At 45.7% G+C, this 15,613-nt stretch overlaps 1 protein-coding gene across 1 annotated transcript; it reads left to right on the forward strand.

The window, feature by feature from the left end:
- Positions 1-467: 467 nt before the first annotated feature.
- On the forward strand, positions 468-3,277 carry LOC115332001. The gene is made up of 2 exons (XM_042291161.1): positions 468-1,189; positions 2,359-3,277. The coding sequence occupies exons 1-2, from the start codon at positions 468-470 to the stop codon at positions 3,170-3,172; spliced, it is 1,536 nt and encodes a 511-aa protein (XP_042147095.1). The 3' UTR covers positions 3,173-3,277.
- The last annotated feature ends 12,336 nt before the right edge of the window (positions 3,278-15,613 follow it).

Below are 15,613 nucleotides of genomic sequence, written 5' to 3' on the forward strand. Positions count from 1 at the left end.
GGGATTCATGTGCCTTGTCCCCCCTAGCTAGGGGGACAAGGCCTTCAAAATTTTAGGTTCGCAAAAGGGGTGCGTCAGTATTGACGTCTCATTTTACGTCAGGCCTTTCATTTTAAAACTGCCTATGAATGACATGGCTAAAATTCGTTTGGGTGAACTTCCTCCCAGACACACCGTGCAAGACGGTGCTAGCGGATGACTTCAACTGTGTGCTGTCTGAGCGTGACTGTTCTAAGCCCTTACGTTCCGACGCCAGTAGGGTTGAACTAAGGAAGATACTGCGAGATTTCGATCTTGTAGACGCCAAGGAATATGCATCAACAGAAGATCCGGCATACACCCACTGGCAGGGAGACTGCCATGCACGCCTAGATCGCGTGTATCTTTCTGGGAACCTCCCAACAGCATCGTCGGTGCTCGAAGTTTGGCCTGTAGCCTTCTCGGACCACGCCTTAGTCACGGTAACAATGGGAAGACCCGGCCCCCGAGTCCAGAAGTCCTCATGGAGGAGCGGCTGGAAGCTGAACGAAAGTCTGCTCGAAGACGAACCACTGCGCGTTCAGATTAAGGAGCTGATCGAGAGCAGAAGCAAAGGTATGGTCATGGATGCAGTTATCTGGGAGGAGCTTAAAGAAGAGATAAAGCTGGCAGCCTTCAGGTACAGTCCAGAGAGGGCAACACGGGCGAAGACGGCGAAGCGCTTCCTGACACAGACGCTGCGAACCCTGATAGCGGAAGAAAATCGGACACCTGGAGTTTTTACGCAAGATATCCGGGAGTGCAAAGGCCGTATTCTTGAGCTCTTAGAAAAGGAGTACCGTGGAGCCATTATCCGCAGTAGAAAGTTGTTCTTGGAAAAGGACGAAGAGCCGCAAAAGATATTCAAGACAAAGGAGCGGTTGCATGCTACTCGCAACAGGATCAAAAAGCTACAGGTTGGCGAGAATGAGCTAACACAACAAAACGAAATAGAAGACGCACTTTTGTACGCCTACACCAATCTTCTTACAGGGGTGGAGGAAAATCAGGTACACCCAAGATCCGAAGAAGCGCTCCCAAAGATCTCGGAAGCCGTCAGAAAACATATGAACCGGAAGATAACGACCTCGGAAGTAAAGAAGGCCATTAAGGATCTAACCCCGCGCAAGTCTCCGGGAATCGATGGACTTGGTAGCTCCTTCTACAAGGCGTACGTAGAACTGCTGAGCCCGATCCTTGGAGGAGTTTTTTCGGATACACTCAAGCGAGGACTTCTGCCACCCTCCATGCGTCAGGCAGTCACAGTCCTGATTCCCAAGAAGAAGGCAGAAGGAACTCCAGAAGGTGGTAACTTCCGACCAATAAGTCTACTTACCAGTGACTATAAGATCCTAGTTAAACTCATAGCAAAGCGTCTGGAATGGGGACTCCGAGACGCCATCGGAGAACATCAAACCTACGGAGTCAAGGGCAGAACCATCAGCACCAATCTGCACACGATGCGAGTGGTGTACGAGGCGGCGCAGGTGCTACAGTGCCCGTTAGCAGTGCTTCAGGTAGACCTCAGCAAGGCATTTGACCGGGTGTGCCACGCCTTCCTCTTCCGACTACTAGAGAACTGCGGGATCGGTTCACGCTTGCTCCGGTACGTACAAATATGCCATCGGAGCATCACAACACGATTGCTGGTGAATGGGAACATGACAGCTCCCATTTCTGTGACTAGATCGGTGCGACAAGGATGTCCTATGTCGCCGATACTATTCGCGTTGTACCTAGAGCCACTATGCAGAACGATCATTGGTGACGCAAACATTCGCGGGCTGTCCTTGTCGACAGGGTCCCTGAAAGTGCTTGCCTACGCGGACGACGTAGCTGTTGTGTTTTCATCGAGAACGCAAGTACGCGAAGTGATCCGACACATCACAGACTTCTGCGATGCCTCGGGTGCTGAACTGAACACAGACAAGTCGGCCGGAGCGTGGCTGGGAGACTTGGATGTGAAGCCACAACGATACCTCGGAATCACCTAGACGGAAAGTGTGTCGGACTACCTAGGTGTAAGCTTGGATGCGGGGCAACCGAGTGCTGGGCGCGGAGGTGTGAACATTAACCGCCTTAGAAGCAAAGTTCAAGACTGGCATGCCAGGCAGATGTCTTTGTTTAGCCGATCATTCATATGCAACTCTGTATTTTTTCCGACCGTAGGGTACGCGGCACAAGTGATGCCATGTTTACAGGGGGACATTGCTAAAGCTCATCGTTTCTTGGCTACTTTTGTCTGGGATTCGTGTTTTGAGCGCATGAGGCGAGATAACTTGTTTTTGAGCGAAAAGAAAGGCGGCCTAGGTCTGGTAAACGTTGAGCTTAAGTTGAAAGTTCAACGTTTCCTTTTTTTTTTCGAGATCAAAAAGATGCACTCATAGTTTCTTCTTTTAAAAATCTGGGAGGGAGATTCTTAAGGCCATGGGTAGAGGGTGAGACCGGGAACTCCTGTTCACGTGTTTTGAAGTTTTATAAGAAAATAGCGGCAGCGATTGAGTTTTTCAAAGCACGGTTCTCGGAGGAGTACTTGAAGAAGGTTAATAGGAAAACTTTATACTGGGACACCCTAGACTTGCTTACGCCGCCGCCGTTATATCGCGTGGTGGATGGAAGCAATGTCGAGTCGGATGTTTTTCAACGGCTGCGAAGATACCCCGTCAAAACAAGTACCAAAAACTTTTTTGCGCGCTTTCATTTTGAAGTGTTGCCTGTCAAGACCTGGCGGGTCAAGATGGGGTTTTTTGAGCCATGGTCCACTAATTGTGTATTGTGTCCGACACCGGAAACTTTACAACAAGTGTTTTTGTGTTGCACCAATGCGGAACTTTTTTGGGCAGAACACCGAGCGGTCTTGAGGATCGACCTGTATGTGGGATGGAAACGGGCAAAATTTTTGAAGTTCGGAGAGGGGCCAGAGAGCAGAGCGTGGGAAGTACTAGCCCTCCTTGGCCTCCATGCAATATGGAGATCGAGGACGGACCACTTAGAAGTAGCGGAGAGAGGAAAGCCCGCCTGGCAGCACTTTGTCGACGGGTTTAAGTACGTCTGCTCTTTGACTGAAGTAACGGAGCAACCTGGTTTAGAGTGCTGGTCGCAATTGAATGCAAGATTGCAAGAGCGAGAACTCACTTCGAGAGGTGAACATTGAAGCGCCATGACCCTCGGCGGGCGGCAGCCGCTTTTTTCTGTGGAACATGTGCCCTTACCTCATTCAGGACATAAGCCTATCGGGGATTGTGAGGAAGCGATAGCCCAGAGTGCTGGCCTTGTCGGATCCGCAGCCGGGAGTGCGTGCCGTTGTCCGACCGACACTGTAACCACGCAAGACATGTTTCTCTGGTTGAAAAAAAAAAGAAAAAGCCTGTCATATTTTTAATCATGTACATATAAAACTTTTAAATAAAGAAAAAAAAGCCTAATGGTTATCGCGCTTGTCTCCCACGCGGAAAGCTAGGGTTCGATTCCTGGGAGCGACGTGTCTTTTGTTTATTTCTGCAATTTAGTGTTCTGGAAAATTCGAGAATCATGTTGAAGGCTTGTTCCAGGCCCGAATGTTCTACGCATCGAATCTTCTATGCTGATTATTCCAGAAGCCCACGCGTGTACATGGGGACTTCGCGTGGCGAGCCAGAGTCAGTCTCGCCTCAGCGCTCGATCCTGCGGCTTCGCCGACATCGACGCCCGCGACGCTCTCCTGTTTCCTTTTTCTTTTATTAATTTGGGCACAAGTTTGCCCCATTAAACGTTTTGTTTCTTCAGTTATCTTTGCCTCATCAATTGTCATTCGTGACAATATCTAATTTGATACCAAATTTAATGCAATGCCTAAATGGGCAGTTTTGAGCTGCGCCTAATGATTTTCAAAGAACACAAGAGAAGACAATAGCATCAAAACCCACAGCCCAAAAACACATATTTCAAACATAAAAGAAGTGCTTTTTTTAGGGAATTCTCTGTGCACCAATATTACATACACAGATAGGGGACCTATGAAGACGACTACTGGCATTACTCTTCCCGAAAAAAGCCAACTTAGTTTTCCACTCAGCTTGGTATGCATAGCCAATCTGAGCTCAATACACACACACACACAGATACACAGTAAGCAAGACATTGGGTATTAAGTTTTGCAGCTTTGCTACCTGAAATGCCAAAATATGTATTTGTAATTTACCCATTACTGTTATTCAGTGCACCTATCGGTCTTACTGAGCTAAGACCGTGTTGAGCACATTGGTGATATACTGCGCATTAAAGCTCATTGAGCTAAAACATATTTTAGCTCGTAACTTCCAGCAAGGACCCAAAGCTTGCAACTTACTCCCACGCCTTGGTGGCCCGAAAAAATGCGTCAGCTAGCAGGCCCAGTTTGTTTCCTGGTAGCTTTTCGTGGGCCCTGAATAGGACGTCCTCCCTTTCCCTAGATAGCGAGCTGCATGCCAATCATATTGTTTATTCCATTTATTAATTGCGCTTTGAACGTGCACCGTCAGGCCATCACAGGGCCTATGCTTTCAGTTTTACGACGTGGTAGCGATTTGGTCTGGCTCAGACCATGGCAGCAGTATATTTGACAACTGCGTCACCCACGTACTTTTTGAAGAGGCAACTGTGCCTGCCTTGCCCCTGAGTGACATGGGCTAGGCCTGCCTCTCCTTCATGATGACATGACTGGCAAACCCAGGTCCAGTTGGCAGCCCAAAGGACAAGTGAGTTTTCAGTGCATGGTTTCCAACAGTAAATATGTATCAGGAGTGAACAGCTACTGTGTAAAAATAGTATTTAAGAGTGTTTGCATCATGATCTTTAAAGGTTATGTAACAAGTTGATAAATGTATTGACGTGACGGGCCCTTAAATGTGGTGATAAAGGCTCCAAAGACATAATTGTAACATGCCCTCATCAACCACTCGCAAACAGTGTACGAGAAAGATTTGTTAGTAATAGGCATATTGTATTTTTGAGGAAAAGATTCCGCTAATATTTTTAAACACTACAATTGCAAGTTTAGTCGAAAACTTCCCCGGACAGCATGTCAGTTCATCCTCGGAAGGAAATTCAAGATGCATGAAGAATACAGCCTGTCACAATAAATGCATAAGGCCAAATAACTTATCAATGTAAGTAATTGCAGATTACATTAACAATTACTGCATACATATGAATCTGTTATTAGTATGTGGGATAAGCCTTCCCATAGTTATGTCATACATACCGAGGTAGAGGTCTGCAGAGGCAATATTTAAGAGCACAGCCTGGCCTATCGCGGCCCACAGTTGCCATTTCATGGATACAAAGCCTGTGATTGAGTACGAATCCCCTCTGAACACTGACCTAACACAAGCATTCATGCTGAGAGCTGAGAAAGCACTCATGTGCAATCCGTGCTAAGAATGTGTTCCGAAAAAATGGCAGCCTCAGACAGTTGCCACAGCAGCTGCTAGATGGCCTACACTTTTGAAAAGGGTCAATTTGCTGTCCAGGTACAAAAAGGCTCATATAAATACCAGACATAGCACCGAGCGGGCCATTGGGGTCTGGAAAGCCGCTTTCCATGCCTTGAAATGTGACTGCAACAAAAGCCTGAGTGGCCAGCTGCCATAATAACGGCTTCTGGAGCATAAACGTAAACATTTTCGACAGAGGTCTGCCCCTCCTTCGGTAACATGGCATTTCCGTCTCCCAGAAGCGCCTGTCTACCATCCGTCGGCGGCTTCCTCTCCCCAAAAACAGACGGAGAAGGGAAAGCACTCAACGTCTTGTGTACCGCGTTCTTTGCGCGGATTGCCCGGTCGCTTATGTGGGGAAACGAAAAGCTTCCCGGATCGTTTTCGATGACACAAACACGACGTGAGAAAGAAAGACACTGAGTCCAACGCCCTGGCAGAGCACGACCAAAAAACGGGGACTCTTTTGCCCTCGACGAGACCCAGATATTGGCCACCGAGGGACATTGGAGGAAACGCCTTTATTTAGAGTGCTGGTTTATCCAAACAACGAGCAAGAATCTGAACCGGTCCAAGGGCACTCTCCCGAGCGCTTACGTTTCTGGACTTCGCGCCCTATGGGGTACGCCTTGACAAGGCCAGCCACCTGGGCAACCTTCCACACCGCGCCCCTACCTACAGTCAGCCGTGACCAAGAGACCGAGCAGGTCCAGAAACGTCGGGTTCATGAGTTTTTAATAAAACTTTGGTTAGAGTCCCCAAAACTATGCCGGCCTCTGGAGCATTGCACAACCTGGGACAGGAGCTCTTGGACCATTGCCCACCAGCTGTACCCCTGCCTTCCCTTCCAAGGCCTCGGCGCCGAAGACCTATGCAATCAAACTCCTCTTCCACCCACGACAAGTACGACCGTGAGGAGTATTATCATCGCAAGGCGCTTCACATAACTGCCTATATGCCGCCATGTGACACAATGTTGTTGTTTAAACGAAATAGTTAAGGATATAACCAATGATAATAGAGGTCCCGACGTTTCAAGGCCAGCTCTACGTCTTGTCCACGGGCTGGCTGTTGTGGACCCGTCTTCGCCTTCCATAGTGACCGGTTATGTCGTCTTCTTTTAAAACGGTAGTTGTTTTTTCGCGTATGTTGCGGATGATGTATCACTCAGCATACCCCGCATCGTAACCGAGACACGGAGGCGATTGGTAGTGCACCAGCTGACCGTTTGATGTGCTCCTTGGTGTTCTTAAAGTGCCAAGACTAATAACGAATGTCTTCACTAGTTTCTCTTCGTCTCCTGAATGGAGCTGTTGCTGATTGCGATGATGTAGCACTTCGTCGCAACGTGTTCTGCTAGCGCGTTACCCTGCACAGATGTATTTTTGACGTCAGATTAATTCTGGCGTAGGCGTTACGGGAAGTTTGTAGTTTCCCTAACGTATGACGCAGGGTAGTCGCCACAAGGTCGCCATGGATCATAAGTTCGCATTCAGCAGCTCTATACTTGACTCGTAGAGAAAATGGCGAATACGGCTTTTATTAGAGACTTCCCTATTGGAAAACCCCAATATAAACAGCGTATTATGGATATTGGTAAACAATATATTTTTATTGTATTGCAATACAATATAGACAGTGTATTGGAAAACATTACATTTATTGTATTGTATTACAATGAGGATTTGTTATGGGATTCCAATATCCATAATACGCTGAAAATATTGGAATCCAATACCGTAGAAACCCTTATTGGATCCCCATGTGCCGTATGGGGATCCAATAAGGGTTTACGATTCCAATATACTCAGCGTATTATGGATATTGGAATCCAATATATTATATCGGCTACCAATAAACTATATGCGAGTTGGAATATCACGTTCAGCACGACATTTCTTTGCAACGCAGTCTCTTCTTGTGTGTATTTCTGAGTGATAAAATAAAAAGTGTTGTTGTTGTCAAATTATGAATAAAGAAGCAAAACACTGGGCTTATCCATTCCAAATATATTTAACATATTCCTGAACTGGAGGATCTGGCATTTACTGCAAAACAAAGTTAATTGTTTAGGACCCTCATTCAAAAACTTGCTGTTTGAAAACAGAATGTGAAATCCTCACCTTTTAATGAAAGCAGCACCTGCTAGCTGTGGCCACATAGAAACTGCAAAATAAAAATTTGTGATTAGTTCGCAACAAGTAGCAATCCTTCACTAAGCCGGATAGATTCAAAATTATGTCTGCGTTTGATTGTGGAAAAATAAGCTTCCATTCCACTGCCACGGATCATTCTGAGCTCCGTCAATGAAATAAACCTATCGGCTCGTCTGGCTTCACAGTTCCTGCTTTGCACCTAACTAAAGTAGCTGGAATGCTCACCTTTGAGGAAAAACAAACTGGTGCTTGCTTGCTTGTAGGCCATGGAAAATGGAAGAGAGATTTGCGATTAGTTGCGTTCAAGTAGCAATTGCATTGAGTAGCCCCGTAAAGTACACTAAAAAGTCAAATTTGGGGGTTTTACGTGCCAACCCTACGACGGGCATCTGGCACGCCCCAGCGAAGGACTGAGGATTAATTTCGACCACCTGGGGATCTCTTGACGTGCAACCGAAAGCTCGGTTACACGACGCCTTCTCCGCAATAAGCCAAGTACACTAAGTCGAAAAGATTAAAACAATTACATGCGCAGGACATAGAAAACCTCTTGCAACGTAACTGGGCATACGTCAACGTCGCTCGCTTGTATTACAGAAAAATAAGCTTCAATGCACGAGCCCCCAGTCGTTCCGAGCTCTGTCAATTAAAAATGCTGTACCGGTCGTCTGGCTTCAGTATTCCTGCTTCGGGAATCTGGAATTCTCACCTCTGAGGAGAAGCAAACTGGGACCTGCTGGCTCTTAAGCCTTGGAAACTGTCAAAAAGATTTGCGATTAGCTGCGTCCAAGTACCAATTTCTTTGACCAGCCACCCACAGCACACTAAGCCAGATAAAATCTAAATTACATGTGCGTGACATAATATGCCTCTTGTGACAAAACTGGGCACATGTTTTGTCGCCTACAGCAACACTGAAGCCAGACAGACAAGCAATACGGCATATTTAATTGACGGAGCTCAGAACGACTCGGGACGCTTGCACTGAAGCTTGTTTTGCTACAATACACGCGTGTATTGCAGCAAAACAAGCTTCAGTGAAAGCGTCCCCAGTCGTTCTAAGTTCCGTCAATTAAATATGCCGTACCGCTTGTTTGGCTTCAGTATTGCTGCTTTAGAGAAAACTAGAAAATCTGGAATCCTCACCTTTGAACGAGAGCGAACTGGCACCTGCTGGCTTGTGGGCCGTGGAAACTGCAAGAGAGATTTTTGATTAGTTACGTACAAGTAACAATTTTTTTCGAGTAGCTGCCTACAGCACATTCAAATTACATGCACGGGACATAGATGCCTCATGCGACGGACCCCCTTCATCCTTGTTTTCCATTTACTCTGCTCACCTTCACCACCCGCCTCCTATTTCTGCGCTACTTCTTTAATCTCGATTCCCTGGTTCCCAAAGGCCATGCCATGGCTTGTGCCAGTCACAGGTCTGTCAGCTCTGCAACTGGCGCCATTGTGGCAAAGACGCCAAAGCACCTGGCGCTTGATGTGCTCTTTTAATATTTTGAGCATTGCTGAAAACAGGTGGATGGGTGTCTGGTATGCCGTTTGATTAGTTGCGGATCGTTTCGAATCAGAGGGTAGGCGCTTCTGCGATCTGAGCGCATGCTCGGTATTTAACAATAGTTGAAATTGAACTCTGCAGGAATCTTCAATCATAACAAACAGAATGTGCATGCCAAAAGGCTTAGCAATTGAAACCCTCACCATCTATCTATTTTCGTTTCTTGTCCGCAAGAAGCTGTCGTATATGTAGCCTCCCTTGCTTAAGCCGCTCCTCCCTAGTGTCCCGGTTGGGTCTCGTCTTGATGAATCGTCGGTGGAGACCTGAGGTGCAGTCAACATCAGATTAGACCTTTTAAGACAGAACCATATACTTTCTGGGAGGAAGTACACCCAAACGAATTTTAGCCATGTCATTCATAGGCAGTTTTAAAATGAAAGGCCTGACGTAAAATGAGACGTCAATAGTGACGCACCCCTTTTGCGAACCTAAAATTTTGAAGGCCTTGTCCCCCTAGCTAGGGGGGACAAGGCACATGAATCCCGGCATGTGGATGAAATTTTTACCTTAAGATCCTGACTCAATGCCCATCCCCGAATATTCGACCACCACACTTTTAGAAAAAGATAACTTTTTAGAAAACACCAAGTCATCGAACACCCCTACAAAAGCCTGAGCCAAGCCTACTCGTATTATGGCTTGTTTGCTCCGTGCCGCCTTGAGTTAATTCGGGCTGACAATTTTTTTTTCAAATGGAACCCAGATTCTTAGTTTTGGTTTCACTTGTAGAGGCAGGTGGATACTTTTGTAAAGCTTCCTCCCTATGCGCTTCTGAGTCAACATTTTTGCAATGGCCAACTCCCGGGCTGTGATTTTTGCGCTCCTTGACAAATGCTGAAACTCATATAGCAGTGATGTGATTGGCCTAAGCCATTTTGGAGCAGAAAAAGTGGCCTTTGGAGCAGCCAAAACAGTGTTTTGGAGCAGCAAAAGTAGCTTTTAAAGCAGATATTCTAATAAAAATAAAAATATTTGTTTTAAATGCTGGACACGCGAAGAGAATCATGCTCGCCGAAATAAACCAATTATGGTGAAGTTCGGCCAACTGGGAGTCTTTCAAGATGTAACTGAAATGCCAATGACATGACACATTTCTTTTTGCTTTTCGAAACATTCTGCAAGGCTGGAGCAAGCTTTGCTTTAGCTTAGGGTAGTAATGAATGTCCAATTTCAATGTCTCCAAAGAAATATTGCGACATCCCACAAGTGTACAGTGCCGTAGGCATTGCCAAGCAATTCCGAAAAACTGCTTGCCACCGTTTTACTGGTTGCCGACGTGCCAGATTTTCGTCAAAACTAATTAAATGTAAAACAATGAATAGTAAGCGTCCCGGCTGGTTCCTCTGTTGTGCAATTATGTTCGCATCGTTGGTTCACATGCACGTGAGGGCAACTCCTGCAGGCTTGCAGGTCACGTGCTTCGTCGCGCGAGCGAAACGGCTGTTCGATCGAAACCGAAACCATGCCTCTCCGCTCTGCCGCAAACTGGTTGCCAAAAGTCTATGCAAAATGTAACTGCACATCATGCGACAAAAAAAGAGTCCAGCGCCGCGTGCTTGCAAGGCCAGCAGGTGAGGTATGAGATAAACACAGAAAAAAAGAACCTGAGCGCATTGATGCAATACATCGCGAGCCAGGGTCGCTTTGTGCAACGACTGAACTCGAAACAAACAAGCCCGCTCTGTGGGTTCAGCGTGCAGACATTCCCTTCTTTGCTTCAGCTCACTTCAACTTTTCTTCGCGACACATTCTTCACGTACCTGGGTCCCTCTCGAAAGAAAGCCCACCAAGAGAAACCTAGGTAATCAATACTTCGACAGAGCAGTCTTTGAGCTAGAGAGGGATTTTGTAGCAGCCTATGTTTTAAACAAGAACATGAATGTTGATGAACATGCGGCGGTCCTTATGTTTCAGTTTAGGAAGCTCCATATCTCCAACATCTTGCGGGCGTTGATTTCAGGAGCGAGAGCTTCAGCTCAAAAAGTAACTCCCGCCGCGCCGAAACATAGTTTCGTTTCACAACGTCACGTCATGGCTGGTACCCAGCACGCTAGCGTCGCAGCACACACACACACGCCGGCAACTATCGTTAAAAAAAAAAAAGCGAGAGAGACGGCATGGCGGAAAAAACCATGCAAAAAACCATGGACGATTGATGCATGGTATTTTGTGTCGGGCGGCCGTTTGCGCCGCCTAGCTCATGCATGCTCAGTTACGGTACTTAGTTTAGTTTCAGTTTTGAAAGGCGACCAAAATTGGCCCTTTGGCGCAGATTACCCATATTTTGGCAAAATGTAGCAGGATGTAGCAGGGTTAGCCCCTTGGCGCAGTTTGGCGCAATTGGCGCAGCCATCACATCACTGATATAGGCGGGCAATAGCTCGCCTTGAAAATACTTGCTCTTGGTGGCCGAGAACAAACTCGTGTTCCTGATTGGCAGCCATTTTCTGCGAAGAATACCTGCACATATCCTAAAAAACCCAGTCTTAGTCTAACACAGATGCTTTGGCCAGACAGAGACGCAAAAGCCTGACACAAGACCGCTATAAAGACAGGAAATAGAGTGTCTGTGAGGAATAAAACACACAACTCAGATAGGCATCAATCACTCACCTTGAAAACATTTGCCATGAGCGGCAAAGAGCAAACTTCTGGCCTTGATTGGCTGGTGCTCGCCACCAAGACCTGCATGTATAAGAAAGACCCGGTCTTAGTCAAACTTGGGTGTTTTTGCAGAAGAGACACAACAAAATACTAATGCACGACCAGAACACATAGGAAATGGCATCCAAGAGGAATGAAACACAAAACTCATACAGGCGGGTAATAGCTCACCTTGAAAATACTTGCTCTTGGTGGCCGAGAACAAACACGTGTTCCTGATTGGCAGCCATTTGCTGCGAAGATTACCTGCACATATCCTAAAGAAACCAGTCTGAGTCTAACACAGATGCTTTGGCCGGACAGAGACACAAAAGTCTGATAAAAACCACAAAAAGCAGAAAATAGTGTCTGCGAGAGATGAAAACAGACCGAGGTGGAGAGGCTCGTTCTGTTTCACCTTAGTCAAAAAGTGTAGCTCATTTTGCTAAAACAATGCATATTTGCTAAAAAATGTATAACATATATTTTGCCCCACTTAGCAGAGTTTACTGCCAAGGATACCTGCAAACCAGAATAAGTCAGACTCAGTCAGTTTTTTTATTTTCTTTTGATGAGCGACAACAGAATCCTAAACGGGTGATGAAACAAAATATAAGCCTACCAAGCCAGACAAGTTTGCCTTGATGCAAGTACAGTGCCTCGGCCGACAAATGAAATTCTATTCTTGGTCACTTATCATATTTGGTGGGAATAGTAAAATAAATGAAAATAAGGCTATCTCTCTTGCAGCCGACAGCTGCAAACGAAATTCATATACCTCGATAAACGACCTAAAAATAAAATTGGGTGGTGGCCAAGTGGTTTATGGTGTCAAATTTCAAATTTGCAGACTGTGTAGTTCTGGTTTAAGTCCTCCTTGTGTATATTTTTATCCTTATTAATTTTATTTAAATTTTTTTTAGGCACTAGCACATAGATTATATGCTAATTCAACTTTAGAAGCGTTTTAAGAATACTCCACGGCTTAATAGTGCTCGTAATAAATTCTCATGAAGAGCGGCTTTCAATTTTTTTTTTGCTCTCGCTGCTGCTTGCTTTCTCACCATTAAAATGCTGACAACTCGACACAAAAGTAATAAAAAAATGTGCTTTAAATGTGAGCAAGATGAGCATTTCCAAGTTGTACCCCTGCTTCATGCCCTGACCATGCCACCGTACCATAGCTGAGTGCAGCGACGAATGGTCCCAGGTGCCGTGACCCGACCGTATATAGCCTTACAGTGTGGCGCATCTCATGCAGCCCCTATGCTTGATGATGAAGCCAGTGTGCGAGGTGCGACCTGCTTGAGCTGTGCAAGCCACAGCTTTACAGCCTGCAAAGGGTGGGAAGATGCCCCTCCCCTTGCAGAGCTTGCAATAGCTCAGCAAGAAGCTATTGCAAGCACTAGGGAGCCAGTGTGTGAATAAAAGCACTTCTGAATGTGAATTAGTGTGTATATTATGCGTCTATACGTTAAAACTTAAAAAAGTATTATTTATAAATATATATATATATATATATATATACTGTAAACGACTAAATTGTCGCGAATTTCGCGAATCGCCTACAAACGCAAGAAATACGTCCCGCGAACAACTCGGGCAATATGTGAACACTATGGAAGCTACGCTCGGTTCGCGAAAATTAGAACCCGCGAATAATTTCAAATTTTCAGCTTTGGCCCGATTCGCAAAAGTTTGAGCCCGCGAAAATGAAGTCGTAAACAGTATACTAAAAAAAGGCAAAAAGAAAAAAAAACGTCTCCAGGTGGGTTTGAACCCAGAGCTCCACTGCCCTTGATTTGAGTTCCCTAAGGACTACTTCAGACGGGGCAACGTTTCTAGCAATTTTGAGGTTGCTGGTAGGTTGTTCCCTAGGTTTTCCCAGATCAGCACGAATTTCTGAGATCAGGTTCGGCTCAAAACAGACACGCAACTCGAACAAACTGGAAAAGTTTGAAGCGGCAGCCGCCAATCAGGGACGCAATATTTTCACGTGACACCCCTGTGGTGGTGAGGATGACAGCTGAAGACTTGGTCCTGGTTTGAAATGGATCATTTTGGAAATAAACTTTTTCAGAAACATGAGTGAGTATTCTCAACGCCACTCAAAGATATAAAAACACGTTTTTAGCACGTAGTTGTGCGTCTATATAGTGCAAGAAAAATCCAAATTCATGATGATGGCAAGTCATAGCAATTCGGTTGCAGCGTGTGAACGCAGGCGGCCCGTATTGCTGGTGTTGCGACGTTAAGTTGCTGGGGGAAATTGCCCCGCCCGAAGTGGGCCTTAGGCTCGCTTCCACCGTTTACGCTCAGCGAGCAAGCCTGCTTCAACCGTTCACACCTCAATGCAAGCTGGACAGCTACAAGCCACCTAAATGTCTACCGCTGCATCCCCGGCCAGGTCGTGACGCGACATAACCTATTAAAGTCTTGCTGTCACTGCCACGACCGGCCAGAGTGAAGTCGAGAAAGAATCATATAAATCATTCCGTAGCTTTCTTGGAACGACCCCCCTCAAGGGAGAGTCGTCCCTCCGCCCTTCGTCGATTGTTGGACTGACGCAAAGCAACTAGCCGTCTTAGCCCAGCAGTTACAAATAATAGTGCTCATTAACTCGCCTGCCAGCATTCCAGGTGCCAACCGCAATTTCCGCCAGTTTACCCGACACCCGCTGACAATCTTGTCTGCCAGTGTTCCCGGTGTCAACTGCCATTTCTGCAATCTTTCCAACACCCACTGACAAAAACCCATCTGTACTCCAGGCCTCAACAAGCGCTTACTTGCCTACCGCATCACCCCAAGCCTAAATCCTAAATCTGCAATGAGTCCTGGCTGTTTCCCCTCCTGCCGCTCGTTATCCTACCTTCCAGCGAACATGCCGTGACCAAATACCATTGACTACCAATACTGGAAACTCGAGCCAAAATACATGGGGTTGCCGGGAGACACAGAAGTGCTGCCATCTCTCGGTGTGGGATGGTAAACTATGCGCTCGAAATTAAAAGGAAAACAGTCATTCACTACACTATTTCTTCTCTTCACACTATCAGGAATTGTGAATTTATGGCAAATCGGTGTGCCGATTCCAATTGAGCAAGATCTGATAGCACTAAGTATTTAGATTATATAGACCTATGTATTACACCTGGTACAAATGACCTACTGGAAATTAGTGACTTTCTAGTAAATTAACAGTTTATGGCCATGGCTCTTACTAGCTGTAGTGACTGGCTCTTTGTAGTTAGAAATAAAGCACAGCAATTCAAATATGTAATTGCTCCATGGGTCATTATTTTAAATTGCATGAGATTCACTTCCAATGAGTCTGGAAATGCTACACGACCTGGTATTGCAGCCAGTAAATGCTACACTGGCTGTTTAACGAAGAGTCAGTATTTATAAGGAAGTAGAAATAGTGCTCGGTTCAGTTTTACCTGTCGTTTTAGGGGCCTGGTTAGCCTCTAATGACTGCAATTACTATTGGATTATATTTCTGAGTTATTTGAACGAGTATAAACTAGATTGCCTTCCAAGGGCCATTAATGGCTCTGGGCCAATATCCTAAGCTATTACGTGGCATATAGACCAAGCAGCTGTTTATTAGGTAGTTCCATTTGTGATAGACTTTAATGACCATTAGTGACCATTTCGTGATATTTGTAATGTTACGTCTCAGATTGGATTTGAATGACTATTATTTGATATTTGATTTTATTTCCTAATTATATGGCGGATTTCGGTTTCAAATGACTTTTAATGACAAGCAATGA

This window comes from Ixodes scapularis, unplaced genomic scaffold, assembly GCF_016920785.2.
Source record: "Ixodes scapularis isolate PalLabHiFi unplaced genomic scaffold, ASM1692078v2 PGA_scaffold24__2_contigs__length_7659602, whole genome shotgun sequence".
NCBI classification, from domain to species: Eukaryota; Metazoa; Arthropoda; class Arachnida; order Ixodida; family Ixodidae; genus Ixodes; species Ixodes scapularis.

Coding starts and splice junctions, on each gene's coding strand:
- LOC115332001 (XM_042291161.1), top strand. CDS start 468: ATGGGAAGACCCGGCCCCCGAGTCCAGAAGTCCTCATGGAGGAGCGGC. Junction 1,190..2,358: donor GGTAGCTCCTTCTACAAGGC/GTACGTAGAACT, acceptor TTAAGTTGAAAG/TTCAACGTTTCCTTTTTTTT.